The sequence below is a fragment of the Coregonus lavaretus genome (assembly GCF_964263955.1).
Source record: "Coregonus lavaretus genome assembly, chromosome: 27".
Lineage (NCBI taxonomy): Eukaryota > Metazoa > Chordata > Actinopteri > Salmoniformes > Salmonidae > Coregonus > Coregonus lavaretus.
Window position 1 is genome coordinate 2,675,003 of NC_140014.1, and position 16,552 is coordinate 2,691,554.

The 16,552-nt window shown below is 41.3% G+C and overlaps 1 protein-coding gene across 1 annotated transcript in view; it reads right to left on the reverse strand.

The window, feature by feature from the left end:
• Window positions 1-401: 401 nt before the first annotated feature.
• Window positions 402-16,552, reverse strand: part of LOC311102369 (CAP-Gly domain-containing linker protein 4-like) — a 121,589-nt gene continuing 105,438 nt past the window's right edge. The window contains exons 14-16 of the mRNA XM_084143685.1: window positions 3,609-3,673; window positions 3,251-3,326; window positions 402-2,749 (exon numbers count right to left, since the gene is read on the reverse strand). Coding sequence (XP_083999811.1) covers window positions 2,362-2,749; window positions 3,251-3,326; window positions 3,609-3,673 — 529 coding nt within the window. The 3' untranslated portion in view covers window positions 402-2,361. The remainder of the gene's footprint in view (window positions 2,750-3,250; window positions 3,327-3,608; window positions 3,674-16,552) is intronic.

The window sequence follows — 16,552 nt, forward strand, 5'->3', positions numbered from 1 at the left end:
TTGTTCAAAGTACATTTGCATAATTATATATTTCTTGGGGAAGTCACGCATCTCGTAAACTCGCATATTTTTCGTGGGCCCCAATAGAGTTAGAGGTAGCCATGTAGTTCAGCATAAAACAGTGTGCCAGGGCAGTATTTGAATCAACAAAGAAAGGGAATAAACAATGTTATTACAGGACTGATGGAATCTGGCATCCAAATGAGAACTGTTGAGACCCATTTTGTAATCAAACAAAAAGTGTAGCAATTTCAATGTACTTTTTCTGTCCCCCCCTCCCCCAAGACATCTTTCTTCTCATCAGATAAACAGCGGAGGGATGGAGAGTTTGCTAAGAGACAGTCCGCCCACACGGGAGGTACGGCACGCAGCCATCAAAGAGATGGAGGAGAAACAAACAGTGAAATTAGAATAGAATCTTTATTAATTTTACAAATACAATTTTTACACTACGTGCCACTATTTCACAGTGAAACCCTTTCACTACAAACACAAATTATTCCAAATGTACACATGGGACATGACCAGAAATAAATCCAAAACCGTTTGCTGCCCACACACAGACTGCAACCAATGACTTTCAAGTGCATTTTAACTCGGGATTTCCGATAATGTATCATCCATGAAGACATTATAGAACCCAACAGTACTAAGTAACACTGTTACAGAAGTGACTGATAAGGCGATGACTGTTACATTAATGACTGTTAAGGGAATGACTCTTACAGAAATGTCACAACAATGACCGTAACAGACCTGACTGTTACGACAATGACTGTTACAGAAATAACAGAACTGACTGCGGATAAGAGCAGTTGAATTAGCATTCATACCACCTAGCTTCTTTCATCTCCAAACCTCAGGCGAATATCTCAGGCAATCATGATTTGTCCTACCAACGCGTTTCAATTGCATGGGGCCCAACCAGATCGATTAATGGTACATCGCATTCAGCATATGGGCTACTGTTGCGCTCTACCTTTTTAATTGGGTGGAACATGGACGTTTTGTTAAAGTCTCTCTTTTTTTTCTCCACAGATACAATCAATAGCTTGTTGCCTGCTGACTTGCCAAGACTGTAAACGTTATCTGTATAGAATTTTGGAATGCGCTTCACGTAAACCAGCTTTCAAAGCATTTTGTCATAAGGACGACATAATAGATGTCGTTAGCATGTGTGCTGATGTAAATGATCTTTAGACAAATCTTATGTCACACAGCCAGTTGGGTGTCCAATCTGACCAAAAGTAGCTAGCATACATCAATAGGCCTAGAAGTGTCACTTCAGTGTAGGATCATGTTAGCATAAATTGGCATCACTTGACGGCACTATACCAGTGCTCAAGTGGTGCCATAGCATTAATGGCTGAATATGGCTGAATTCCAAATCAACCCCTAGCCTATATCCCTTATGCACTCCTGTAGATCTGAAAGAGATTGATAGGTATAAGCAATATTTCTACCCAGCCAATCAGAAGGCAAGGTGAAGCTATTACCATATTGCTTCCACCTATCCAATCCTCTCAGATCCACAGCAGTGCCTAGGGTGCAGGAGCTGAGGGTCAATTAGCAATTCAGCACAAGTTGGCAGTGACTGCAGTTTCAAGTGAATACGAACCATCACAGATTCAGTGTTGGCCAAACACAGTGCACATTCTCTCTCAGTTAGGACAGTCATCAGTGAACCCAGATAACCCTGCATTATAATTACAAATAGGCTTATCCATTCCCTCCAAAGTGCTCAAATCCAGGGATATTTTAGTACCTCTGTACCAGGACATTGTCTTGCATTAAGGTGCTTAGCTGCGTTGTTGGCCAGGTTAGCTTTGATAACAGTTAAAATCTCTACATACAGTACAGAGTGAGGGAGCTTAGGGAAGAATGGAAGTATTAATTTACTGTATCTGATTTATACATATCTTCCATCGAATATAAAGTATAAATATTTCTGAAAATTATTTTCTTTCACCCTACCAAACCAAGCTATGACAATCAAAGCTTGTTGCCTCATACCTACAGTATGTTCAATAGCATGACAACTAGCATGACAACTAGTTCAATAGCATGACAACAATAGTAGTCTCAATTCGAAATGTAATTTATAGTTTTCTAGTGTCCATTGATGGTCAACGGGTAGAGTAGACAGGTAAAACAAAAAGGTAAATCAGCCAGGAAATAGGACAAACTAGTTGATGTGTAGTTAAAATGTCGGCTGGCCACACCACCTTAACATAAATCTTAAAATAAAACATTTCTTAAATGTATATAACAATATGCTAATAACTGATTAGGTAGTGTCGTTTTTGGGGGACATTTCAAGGAGCAAAATAAACAAACCCGACCCCCTGGGTCCTAGTGTCCTCAGCTGTTCTCGTCCACGAGCCGGGCGCCGTTAATGCCGCGGTAGGTGACACGGCTGGGCCTCACCAGCACACCGTATCCCGGGCGGCACATGAAGTAGCGGCGGCCGCCCACCTGGCCGTCATTCTTGCCCTTGGCGGTGCGCAGCTCCAGGCCCAGCCACAGGCCTGGGGCGAAGTCAGCCTGGCCCACGTAGCGGATCAGGGCCATCTCCTTCGCGCTGCTCAGCAGCACTTGCATGCCCAGGTGGAGACGCACGGACGCCTCCGAGCCAGAGGAGGTGGTGGTGGTAGCGGTGGTTCCTCCGGTGCTTCCTGGGCCGCCAGTTCCCGGACCCCAGCCGCCACTCAGGGTGCTCCAGCGCCGACGGTGGGAGTTGGAACGTGACCTGAGGGGAGAGGGAGAGATAAAGATGGATGAATGGGATTAGAGGTGGAGAGAGAGGGAGGGAGGAAAAGAGGGGTGGGTATAGAGGGAGAGAGGCAGAGTAAGGTAGCAGAGAGGGAGAGAGATTGAGAAGAAATCAGGGGATGGAGAAAGGAGAGTAAAAATAGTGAAAAAAGGGCGTCGTGAAAAAGTGAGACAATGGACGGGGAAGAACGTAGAGAGCAACAAGGGGAGGAAGGAAAGGAATGAGAGGGGTCAGAGAAAGATGTGAAATGAGAGAGGGAGAGGAACGCGAAGGAGAGGGATTGATCTTGGATTGCTTTCATACTCATTATAACCCTGCTATCAAGCATTGGCAATTCCCCAAAATGATAACTTTTGCTGACCACTATTGATTTTACCTCCGGTGGTGGGGGGAGTAGGGAGAAAGCGGAAAACGGTCAGGGAGGAGAAATGCAGAGACGTGGAATGTGGAGAAGAGTGCTTATGAGAAAATGGCCACCTGTTGACAGGACTCTTCCGGCTCGGCTCCTTCTGGGCAGCAATGGCCGTCGACGTGCTAAAGCTGCGTCTGATTCCTGAATGAATGACAGACATGTGTGAATACACATAGACACATTCACAAATATGTAGTACACACACAATCATACACAAATACAAAAATACAGATGCATGCACGTGCACACACACTGTGAAGGGTCCCAAAATAATTGTGACATGACGACAACTGCGTTTTCTGTCATTAAAATGCTATCTACTGCATTTTTCATCATTCAAATTCTATCATCGTTAAGTTTATTCAGCGTTTGTATTAAGTAAATAAATGAATAAATAAGGAACAAACAAGGCCAAAAACTCACTGGTAAAAGGACGGTTGAGACGTGAGGAGGACAGCTCTGAAAGACAATCCATAGAGCCATGGATCCTGTGGAAAAAATTCAATTAAATAAAAACACATTGACACTAAAGCCTTAGTCTAAGACACACAATCTTTAAATCCCTTACTGAGTTCCGGAAACAGCAGCCTGCTTAAATAACACTCTACAAAACCGGCAGCGCTTTCTCTTACAGTACAAGGTTGGGGTCAGTTCCATTTAAACTCTAGTATAGTCACTAGACAAGGAATGAATTGAAATTCACAAAAATAATAGGGCAGGAAACAAGTCGTCATTTCAAATAATGGGCTATTTCTCCAATTAAACCATTGATTATCCATTAATTTCCGGAATGGAATGAGTCGAGATGGAATTGACCCCGAACTGCTATCCCTCCATCCCTCAACTCTCAAATAGACACAAAATAAATAAAACATTCGGTATCCCAGCACAAGGTGCCTGTCCAACTTGGTGGATGTGTTTGCCTAAGCCGCTGTGTGTCGGTGATAATAACTGGAGCTTTGAAAACCATTAACACAGAGGCAGGCGAAGTGGAGAAATTAGCAAAAAAAACTGCCTTATCTTGTTTGGAAAGCAGAAAAGGAGAGGAGAGAGTGGGGAGTGAGTGAGAGAAAGCAGAACAAATTATCAGAAAAAAGTAACGCCTTGCTGTTTGTTATCTAATGGGTCCTGATAGCTGCTGACAGGAAGAGAAAGACAGAAGGAGAGAGCGAAAGAGCGGCTGTTCTGGCTCTCGGTGATGGAGAGAATGCGAGAGGGAGATCTCTATTAGCCCAAGCCACAATTTAGCGTAGTGTCCCGCTTGCCCCACAGTTTAATTAGAAAAAAAAAAGAGGAGGGGAAGAATGAGAAAACAAGTGCAGTCCTTTCAGAAAACATTCCCCTTATCACACAGTAAAAGTAGGGTAAGAAGAAAAGTGAAAAGAAGATGATTGCAGGTGTGGAGCTAAGAGAGGAATGAGTGAGAGAGAAAACATGTAAGGGGGTAAAAAATGTACTTTAGCCAAATAAATCAACTTAAAATGGAACTTAAGTTAAACCTGCTACCTCATTAAAGCTAATATTTAACTTAAACCTGTTTTTTGTATTAATTTCCAGTTTTTTTCCCCCGGAAGGTCTGATAATAGCACAAGTCTTGCCACCAAACATTATTACTGTGCATTATAACTATTTGAAATCACATAAAACATTACTGTCAATGGTTGGTTTTCAAAATGGTACAACTCTAACAGTTTACGCAGACACTAGACCACTGTAAAAGGTCTTACAATTACAAAACTAGTTTATGAACTATATAATTATTTAAATTTGCACACATTTGCATAAAATGAATAAATTTACCACAGTACCCAACTTCCACCATTATGTTTTTTCTGAATACAGTCGCAGGTAAATGTGAATGCCTCGCGTGCCTTGCTTTTATAAAACAGTTACCAACATATCAAAATAACAATAAATTACATTTTCTAAACTTTATTTTGATAAGTAAATTCATATATATAATGCGGTGAAAAATCTGGTTGTTAGTTATTTTGGTCATGTTGCTACAGACTCGACCCAGTCGTTAATTCTTCTTGCATAGTTGCTATAAACGGGTTGGTTGTTTAGCAACTAAAACTGACATGTGTGCAACTATGGGGAAAAATAGACGGGGTTGGCATAGACTGTTGACAATATGTAAACTATATTTATTCTCCACATATTGGAAACAAATACATTTGCACAATGAGCACTTGTTGTCTCTCAAATACATTGTTACAGTTGTTGGTTAGCTAGCTAGAGATTTTTTTTGCCATATTAGTATAGACATGACATCAGTCAAAACACTTCAAAGCAAGACATGGTATGAATAACAAGATGTATGTGGACACCCCTTCAAATTAGTGGATTCGGCCATTTCAGCCACACCCGTTGCTGACAGGTGTATAAAATCGAGCACACAGCCATGCAATCTCCATAGACAAACATTGGCAGTAGAATGGCCTTACTGAAGAGCTCAGTCACTTTCAACGTGGCACCGTCATAGAATGCCACCTTTCCAACAAGTCAGTTCGTCAAATTTCTGCCCTGCTAGAGCTGACCCGGTCAACTGTAAGTGCTGTTATTGTGAAGTGGAAACCTCTAGGAGCAACAAAGGCTCAGCCGCAAAGTGGTAGGCCACACAAGCTCACAAAACGGGACCGCCAAGTGTTGAAGCGCGTAAAACTTGTCAGTCCTCGGTTGCAACACTCACTACCAAGTTCCAAACTGCCTCTGGAAGCAACGTCAGCACAATAACTGTTCGTCTGGAGTTTCATGAAATGGGTTTCCATGGTCGAGCAGCCGCACAATAGCCTAAGATCACCATGCGCAATGCCAAGCGTCGGCTGGAGTGGTGTAAAGCTCGTCGCCATTGGACTCTGGAGCAGTGGAAATGCGTTCTCTGGAGTGATGAATCACGTTTCACCATCTGGCAGTCCAACGGACAAATCTGGGTTTGACAGATGCAAGGAGAACGCTACCCAATGCATAGTGACACCTGTAAAGTTTGGTGGAGGAGGAATAATGGACTGGGGTTGTTTTTCATAGTTCGGGCTAGGCCCCTTAGTTCCAGTGAAGGGAAATCTTAACGCTACAGCATACTAATATCTGGCTATATATTGCTTTGACCTAGCTAGCTAGTTCACGTTATCAACCAGAGAGACAGAGGTCTTACTTAGCTACGATTCCTAGCTAGTTGTCTAACGCTAGCTGTAAACAGTCAAGTTGATTTCCTATTAAAAGGCCTTGATGAGTAGAATAACTAGCTAGCTAATTAACGTCAGTATTTGAAAAAATCCAGTCCTATGATTAAATGTCTATCATTTAAAAATCATTATTTGTTTCTGGTAGTCATACCTGATGTGTCGTAAAGAAAAATTTAAATACACATTTTCTAGATACATTTACATTTACATTTACGTCATTTAGCAGACGCTCTTATCCAGAGCGACTTACAAATTGGTGCATTCACCCTATAACCAGTGGGATAACCACTTTACAAGATCAAGGATATCCAACTGTAACCCACCAACACGTTTGAAAATATAGTACAACCACAATCAAAGTACAGAATAACACCTTTTTTTTGTACATTTACCCTTTTCTCAATATTGTAATATTGTAATAACATGATGTTCTACTGGAAACGTGCCTTTATCTACAGTGCATTTGGAAAGTATTCAGACCCCTTGACTTTATACACATTTTGTTACGTTACAGCCTGATTCTAAAATGGATGAAATACAATTTTTTCCTCATCAATCTACACACAATACCCCATAATTTATTACAAATAAAAAACAGAAATACCTTAATTTACATAAGTATTGTATGAAAATGTATGCACTCACTAACTGTAAGTCGCTCTGGATAAGAGCGTCTGCTAAATGACTAAAATGTAAATCAGACCCTTTGCTATGAGACTCGAAATTGTAAATTCAATTGATTGGATATGATTTGGAAAGGCACACACCTGTCTATATAAGGTCCCACAGTTGACAGTGCATGTCAGAGCAAAAACCATGCCATGAGGTCGAAGGAATTGTCCGTAGAGGTCCGAGACAGGATTGTGTCGAGGCACAGATCTGGGGAAGGGTACCAAAAAGAGTTCCTCTGTGGAGATGGGAGAAACTTCCAGAAGGACAACCATCTCTGAAGCACACAGCCAAGACAATGCAGGAGTGGCATTGGGACAAGTCTCTGAATGTCCTCGAGTGGCCCAGCCAGAGCCCGGACTTGAACCCAATCGAACATCTCTGGAGAGACCTGAAAATAGCTGTGCAGCGACGCTCCCCATCCAACCTGACAGAGCTTGAGAGGATCTGCAGAGAAGAATGGGAGAAACTCCCCAAATACAGATGTGCCAAGCTTGTAGTGTCATACCCAAGAAGACTCAAGGCTGCAATCGCTGCCAAAGGTGCTTCAACAAAGTACTGAGTAAAGGGTCTGAATACTTATGTAAATGTGATATTACCTGTTTTTGCTTTGTCATTATGGGGTATTGTGTGTAAATTGAACAGGGGAAAAAAAACAATTTAATCAATTTTAGAATAAGGCCGTAACGTAACAAAATGTGGAAAATGTCAAGGGGTCTGAACACTTTCCGAATGCACTGTATGTACGTGGGTGTGTGTAATAACGTGTACATCTCCCGCCAATGCGACACCCCCAGGTGTGATCCCCGCTTTGAGAAGGTTTCTGGAAGAGGTTACCCACTACACCCCTCGCTACATGGAGACCAACCACAGAAGGAGGAGAGGAAGAGGATCAGCAATGGGCATCAGCAACAATGAGAGGTAGGCTACACCTGCAGTCAGACTGTTACTAGGAGGTGGTCTTTCTTTATCTCATGCCCTGATCTCTCATTCCCTCTCGCTCACCCTCCCCTTTCTATCTCTCCCCCGTTTCTCCCTCGCTCCTTCTCTCTCCCAGTGTGAAGGCTGTGTATAGTGAGCCCCACAACACTCTAATGGCCATTAATGAACACCCAGACCGGGCATGCCCACTGACTAGCCTCATTTACAGCTGCAACACACACACACACAGACACACAGGCTAAAGGAAGTTAAATGGGGCCTAATGGAGTGTACTGTAATATGGGATGATGTAGTCGTCAGCCCCTTTATTATTGCCAAAGTTAGTCTAATGTAGTGAACAGTGTTACAAGCTAATGTACAGTTGCTTGCGAAAGTCTTCACCCCCCTTGGCATTTTTCCTATTTTGTTGCCTTACAACCTGAAATTAAAATCGTTTTTTGGGGGGTTTGTATCATTTCATTTACACAACATGCCTACCACTTTGAAGATACAAAATATTTTCTTCAAGGCAAAACTGCTCAGGCTCCTTCAAGTTGGATGGGTTCCGCTGGTGTACAGCAATCTTTAAGTAATACCACAGATTCTCAATTGGATTGAGGTCTGGGCTTTGACAAGGCCATTCCAAGACATTTAAATGTTTCCCCTTAAACCACTTGAGTGTTGCTTTAGCAGTATGCTTAGGGTCATTGTCCTGCTGGAAGGTGAACCTCCGTCACAGTCTCAAATCTCTGGAAGACTGAAACAGGTTTCCCTCAAGAATTTCTCTGTATTTAGCGCCATCCATCATTCCTTCAATTCTGACCAGTTTCCTTAATGGCCAAAAAGCTAAATTTTAGTCTCATCTGACCAGAGTATCTTCTTCCATATGTTTGGGGAGTCTCCCACATGCCTTTTCACGAACACCAAATGTGTTTGCTTATTTTTTTTTCTTTAAGCAATGGCTTTTTTCTGGCCACTCTTCCGTAAAGCCCAGCTCTGTGGAGTATACGGCTTAAATGTCTTGGAGTGGTCCTCTGTAGCTCAATTGGTAGAGCATGGCGCTTGTAACGCCAGGGTAGTGGGTTCGATCCCCGGGACCACCCATACGTAAAAATGTATGCACACATGACTGTAAGTCGCTTTGGATAAAAGCATCTGCTAAATGGCATACTATTATATTATTATTATTATTATTATTATTAAAGTGGTCCTATGGACAGATACTCCAATCTCTGATGTGGAGCTTTGCAGCTCCTTCAGGGTTATCTTTGTTGCATCTCTGATTAATGCCCTCCTTACCTGGTCCGTGAATTTTGGTGGGTGGCCCTCTCTTCGCAGGTTTGTTGTGGTGCCATATTCTTTCAATTTTTTAATAATGGATTTAATGTTAATATTTTTTTAAACCCAACCCTGATCTGTACTGTTTGGAGATCTCCTTGGTCTACATGGTGCCGCTTGCTTGGTGGTGGCCCTTGCTTAGTGGTGTTGCAGATTCTGGGGCCTTTCAGAACAGGTGTATATATACTGAGATCATGTGACACTTAAATAAAGGCCACCTGTGTGTAATCTAACTAATTATGTGACTTCTGAAGGTAATTGGTTGCACCATATCTTATTTAGGGGCTTCATAGCAAAGGGGGTGAATACATATGCACGCACCACTTTTCTGTAAAAAAAAAAATATTTTTTTCATTTCATTTCACCAATTTCAAGTATTTTGTGTATGTCCATTACATGAAATCCAAATAAAAATCAATTTAAATTACAGGTTGTAATGCAACAAAATAGGGAAAACACCAAGGGGGCTTAATACTTTTGCAAGGCACTGTAGCAGACTGTATAACAGTAGTGTATGGTTCAACAATGTGACCATTATTAGAGACTGCTGGAGGGTAATATACTGGACCGGTATCTTGTTCAATGGAGTCGAATGAAACCTCTCTTTCAGGAATTGGCATCAGAAAAGACAAGCAAATCAAGAAAGAGGTGTACAGCAAGGCACAATAGAGGTGAGCATGTCGCCATCTGTCTTTATGACCTCATGCTACAGTACAACTATCTCAGTGATGCTAAAGGCCTTTGCAGACTGTACATCGGATTCAGTCTTTTACAATTACACGTCACACTGTGCGATGTCACCACATTAAAATCTTGTTAACAATCTGGACAGATCGTACGATTTGCTCCAGTTCTGTCATCACATTCTGCGATTGGTTTGCGATGCTACGTCAGCCATTGTAGGCTACGTCAACTATAGCAATGTATTTAATCTGCGCTTGTGCCAGCACCAGCAGCGCAAACCTCTCTCTCTATGCTTATGTACGAGTGAAGTGAGTTCGGAAAAACTGAAAGTAGGCCTATACATCTTAGAAATTGTTTTCACATACCGAAGTTATATGTTCGAACTCAGAATAAAATATGCTTCCCCAAAATAACATGGTCGTTGTGGTAGAACGTTTGTTTTCATTGGCGATTTTGTGCATTTATCAAAATCCCATCAAGTAGCCTGATTTCAGATGTGTTCCCAAACACACCGCCCGGGGAATGAAGGAGTGGCTTCGTAAGAAGCATTTCAAGGTCCTGGAGTGGCCTAGCCAGTCTCCAGATCTCAACCCCATAGAAAATCTTTGGAGGGAGTTGAAAGTCCATGTTGCCCAGCGACAGCCCCAAAACATCACTGCTCTAGAGGAGATCTGCATGGAGGAATGGGCCAAAATACCAGCAACAGTTTCTGAAAACCTTGTGAAGACTTACAGAAAACGTTTGACCTGTGTCATTGCCAACAAAGGGTATATAACAATGTAAAATGTATAAAATGAAAAAAAAAGAACAAAGTATTGAGAAACTTTTGTTATTGACCAAATACTTATTTTCCACCATAATTTGCAAATAAATTCATTAAAAATCCTACAATGTGATTTTCTGGAGAAAAAAAATCTCTTTTTGTCTGTCATAGTTGACGTGTACCTATGATGAAAATTACAGGCCTCTCTCATCTTTTTAAGTCGGAGAAGTTGCGCAATTGGTGGCTGACTAAATACTTTTTTTCCCCACTGTATATCCACAGTAAAACGAGTCCCATTTACATTTTAGTCATTTAGCAGACGCTCTTATCCAGAGCGACTTACAGTTAGTGAGTGCATACATTTTCATACTGGCTCCCCGTGGGAAACGAACCCACAACCCTGGCGTTGCAAGTGCCATGCTCTACCAACTGAGCTACAGGGGACTTGAGATTACGATGAATCTTCAATTCCTAATTACTGATTGGTTTGTTAATTGTTTGTAGATAGTGTTAGTGTTATGTCTCCTCTCTCTGTGTGTGTGTGTGTGTGTGTGTTTGTGTTTGTGTTTGTGTGGGGATGCATTCACAGACACAGTGATCAGCTTGTTGGGGGTGAACTGGGAGCACAGTGCTGTAGGCAGTGGGACAGAGGAGATGGCAACAGAGAGGGCTTCGTCCTGAGCCCTATACTAAGAATCAGGTTTGAGGAGTTAGCAAGGTAACTTTGGTCAACTATGAGTTCAACCCGGGATAACCGGTACCATGAAAGTGGCCAGGTACATTTCTATGGCAACGAATCCTTCAGAACTAACATGCAGGCTAAATCAGTGCTAACTCCATTTATCCAGAATTATTCGTCTGAGCCACGAGTTGAGGACCAGTGAAATCAGATACCCCCCCTCTCGCAAAGATTGTCACAATCCCCTTCATTTGAGGAAGACTGATAAAATATTTTAATAAACAAAGGTTTTGTATGTAAAAACATTTTTTAAATACCTATCACATTACACATTTAGTAAGGACAGCATTTGCTTCCCAAACGGTACATTTCTCGCACTATTGTATTTTGAAATTTGCGAAAGGCAAACTGAAACCAACCAAGCATAGACATATAATCCATAGATGGTAGTTCCCATTCAAGTCAAGACTGGCAGCCATTACCAAGGTACCCATGAGTTTAACAGTCAAATTGACAGGGTTAGAGGTTCCAAAACCCTTCTATGGATTACAGTGTCTTCAGAAAGTATTCATATCCCTCGACTTATTCCACATTTTGTTGTGTTACAGCATGAATTTAAAATTGATTAAATATATATTTTTTCCTCACCCATCTACACACAAAACACCATAATGACAAAGTGAAATTATGTTTTTAGAAATGTTAGCAAATCTATGAATATTAAATACAGAAATATCTCATTCACATAAGGATTCACACCCCTGAGTCAATACTTTGCAAAAGCACCTTGGCAGTGATTACAGCGGTGTGTCTTTCTGGGTATGTCTGTAAGAGCTTTCTACACCTGGATTGTGCAACATTGGCCCATTATTCTTAAAAAATTATTCAAGCTCTGTCAAATTGGTTGTTGATCATTGCTAGACAATTGTAATGTCTTGCCATAGGTTTTCAAGTAGATTTAAGTCAAAACTGTAACTCAGCCACTTAGGAACATTCATTGTCCTCTTGGTAAGTACCTCCAGTGTAGATTTGGCCTTGTGTTTTAGTTTACTGTCCTGCTGAAAGGTGAATTAATCTCCCAGGAAAGCACACTGAACCAGGTTTTACTCTAGGATTTTGCCTGTGCTTAGCTCCATTCCGTTTCTTTTTTTATCCTGGAAAAACTCCCTAGTCCTTAATGATTACAAGCATACCCATCACATGATGCAGCCACCACTGTGCCCCAAACATAAGACTTTGTATTCAGGACAAAAAGTTAATTGTTTTGCCACATTTAAGCCAATATTACTTTAGTGCCTTGTTGCAAACAGGATGCATCTTTTGGAATATTTTTTATTCTGTATAGGCTTTTTTCTTTTCACTCTGTCAATTAGGTTAGTATTGTGGAGTACCTACAATGTTGTTGATCCATCCTCAGTGTTATATCATAGCCATTCAACTCTGTAACGGTTTAAATGTCACCATTGGCCTCATGGTGAAATCCCTGAGCGGTTTCCTTACTCTCCGGCAACTGAGTTAGGAAGGACGCCTGTATCTTTGTAGTGACTGGGTGTTTTGATAAACCATCCAAAGTGTAATTAATAACTTCACTATGCTCAAAGGGATATTCAGCTTTTTTTATCTTTACCCATCTACCCTTTAGGTGCCCTTCTTTGCGAGGCATTGGAAAACCTCCCTGGTCTTTCTGGTTGAATCTGTGTTTGAAATTCACTGTTCGACTGAGGGACCTTACAGATAATTTGTATGTGTGGGGTACAGAGATGAGGTAGTCATTCAAAAATCATGTTAAACACTATTATTGAACACAGAGTGAGTCCATGCAACTCATTATGTGACTTGTTAAGCAAATTTTACTCATGAACTTATTTAGGCTTGCCATAACAAAAGAGGTTGAATACTTATTGACTCAAGACATTTCAGTTTTTATTAACTAATTTGTTTAAAAGAAAGTAAAACCTTATTCCACTGACATTATGGGATATTGTGTGTAGACCAGTGACAAAAAAAATCTTAATTGAATCCATTTTAAATTCAGCCAGTAACACAACAAAATGTGGAAAAAGTCAAGGGGTGTGAATACTTCCTGAAAGCACTGTATATGCAATGGCCACAACGCAACAAGCTGTTCCACAAGGAGCGATAGGAGTGGGAAAAAGGTGCATGTGCATTGATAAGCACACCAAAGACAGCATTAACGATAATTCATAAGATAAAGTCAACACTTCTAAAAGCCTATTTCCCACCATAGCATAATGAATTTGCAAGATACGTTGCCTTTCATTTTGATTTCGGCACAAACTAAAAAGTGGCACTGACTCACCCAAGGATTGATGTTTCAACATTGTCTCAATGAAGAGTTTGGCGTTCGACTAGCCATGTGTGACTTGCACGCTCAGTTAGAAGCCTGCTAGAATTAGCGGGAGGCGGGAGGGTGAGCAATATCCACCGTTGTAGTACGGATGAAGCCTGAGCTGGAATGTGAAGCTAACTGAAGCTGGCTAGATTATAAAAGCCTGAGTAGATCTAGCTTGCGTTGTGATATACCACTCTGGTGACAGACAGTGAGACACACAATGTGACACACACACACACACACACACACACACACACACACACACACACACTAACCATAATTCCCTTGCATCTCTCTCTGTTAGTCTAATGGCTGGGATGCCAGTGAGATGTTCAACTAGGAGACGTAGAGTCAACTCCACCTATGGCTTCATCTCAATGTACAAGTGAGTATCCTCCCCTCAGCTCCTCAATGTCTTAACATCTCCTCAATCTCTTTTTTAGAAGGTTTAGTAATGCATTATTTGCCTCGACAAGCACCCCATTTCTAACCAGAATACCAGTATTTATACTAGTATACCTTCCTGATAAGACCATCCCTCCCCCCCTCAGTGTTCCTCTGGAGAGAAATGCCTCGGAAGAATGAGACCGTGGGCAACCCCCCAATACCACCACCTCGTCTCAGTGAAGAACGATGAAGGCAAGACTGAGGAGTACAAGTACAGTACGATGGTCTAAGAGAGAGGCGACATGCATGAGTGGTGCCGAGGGCAGGTGGGTCACGAGAGGAATGACAGACATACTGTACACTAATGCATGATCACATACAAACGTGTAACAGAGTTAAAGGAGAAGTTCTGTTTTATCACCAAATTTTATCACTTTTTTTGTGATTTGGCTTGTTTTTGAGAAACTTACCCCAGCCGCTTCTTCACTTCCTCATTGCTCGTTGTGAGGTACCAGGGCACACTAAAGACATGAACAAAAGCAAAAAAACAAAAACAAATATGTCCTTTTAGAAACTGACACTCTCAGTATAGTGATGTAGGTCTTTAGATGTTGTACCCATGAAATTGTGTCATTCCGAACTTCATCCACAACTTTATAGTTCAGAATGACACAATTTAATGTGTACAACATCTAAAGACCTGCATCACTACACTGAGAGCTTTGCCGTTTCTAAAAAGGACGTATTTGGATGTTTTTGGAGACTTTGTTCATGCTTTGTTGGGGCCCCCATACTACACAAAGAGGATGAGGAAGTGATTTGCTGTTTGGGTTTCTCAAAAATCACAAAAAAATAGAGATTTGGTTGTAAAAAAAATACTTATTATTTAATAAAGTGCAGTAAGCTCAATCCACAGCTAGCTTGAAATGTCACAGATGGAGCCATCCAATTGGTACCTTTTGGGTGTCTCAAACCGATAGTACATTGTCAAGGAGGATGGTCAAGTGTATTTCCGAGCAGAGGATCACTGGTTCGAGCCCAGTGAGTGACAGGGACAGTGGAGGAAAATATACTGCTTTAGCACTACACACCTTTTTCAAATCACACACAAATCATCAACACACTGTGTAGTGCTAGGACAAAAATGTGTACCCCTTTGGGTCCCCAGGACCATGATTAAGAAATGATGTTCCATCTAGACTACTCACATTCCCCACCTCACCTCTTACTGGCTACCGTATGTAGACATGTTCCAACTCTGTGAACACAATGACTATACTTCAATGAATGTTTGTTACGTGTACCTGTTTGTTTCTTTGCTGACCACAAGCATGTAGGTTAGATATGAGAGCATTGCTTAGTTTTTAAGAAGTTTCAGTGTTGCTACAGTTTGCAAACAAAGTAATTGCGACACTATTTATGTTTTTCAGGTGATCATGGTGGCAGTCATCATAGAGATGGACAACTCTGGTCCTCGGAATGCAATTATTTTAATCAGGTGTGTTAGCTGGGGCTGAGGAAGAAGTGTGACACCAATCAGGCCACAGAGGGCTGGAGTACCACGATGAGGATGACCAGATCGAGATGGAATCAACAGACTCGATGCAAGATCCAGACAGGGCTCTCCTGGAGAGTTACCGTCTTGTAGGTGTTCTCCAACCCTAATCTAGTGAACCTGATTCTAATAACTTGCTGGTTGATAAGCTACAGGAGGGTAACTCTCCATGAGATCTGAACCTCCACCTAGTCCCCCAACCCTTTTCTCTTGTAATCTCTCTCCCTCTACTATAGCCGTCTTTGGTGATTGGACTGAGAGGGATGTAAACACAGACAGCTTGCAGCTACCACATTTAACAATGTGTGATTAATACACCCTTACATCATCATTTAAAATAAAGTGAATAATCTTTGTTTCATATTCTTGTTTGTTTGTGCTAAGGAGGTCCAGTAGGTCAATATGAATAGTACTGATGATTTTATTACAATCATGTTGTTAAGGTTGACTTGAGTGAAATATTGTTATGTTTTGGTATTGTAATACTTTCTGTAACTGGTCTCATCACCTGCTGCTTGCATTTCAATAGCTAAGTTGTTTATGAATTACACAATTGTCAGAGAGTCAGGATAAGTCAGGCTAAGTCAACAGCCATCTTAGTGCAGAACAACATTGCCTGGACACGTATTATTTGGGGTTACTCAAAATAACATTGGAGATATGGGCAAAGATTAGCTAATACTGACGATCAAGGTAATAATAGACATAGCTACAGTGGGGGAAAAAAGTATTTAGTCAGCCACCAATTGTGCAAGTTCTCCCACTTAAAAAGATGAGAGAGGCCTGTAATTTTCATCATAGGTACACGTCAACTATTACAGACAAAATGAGAA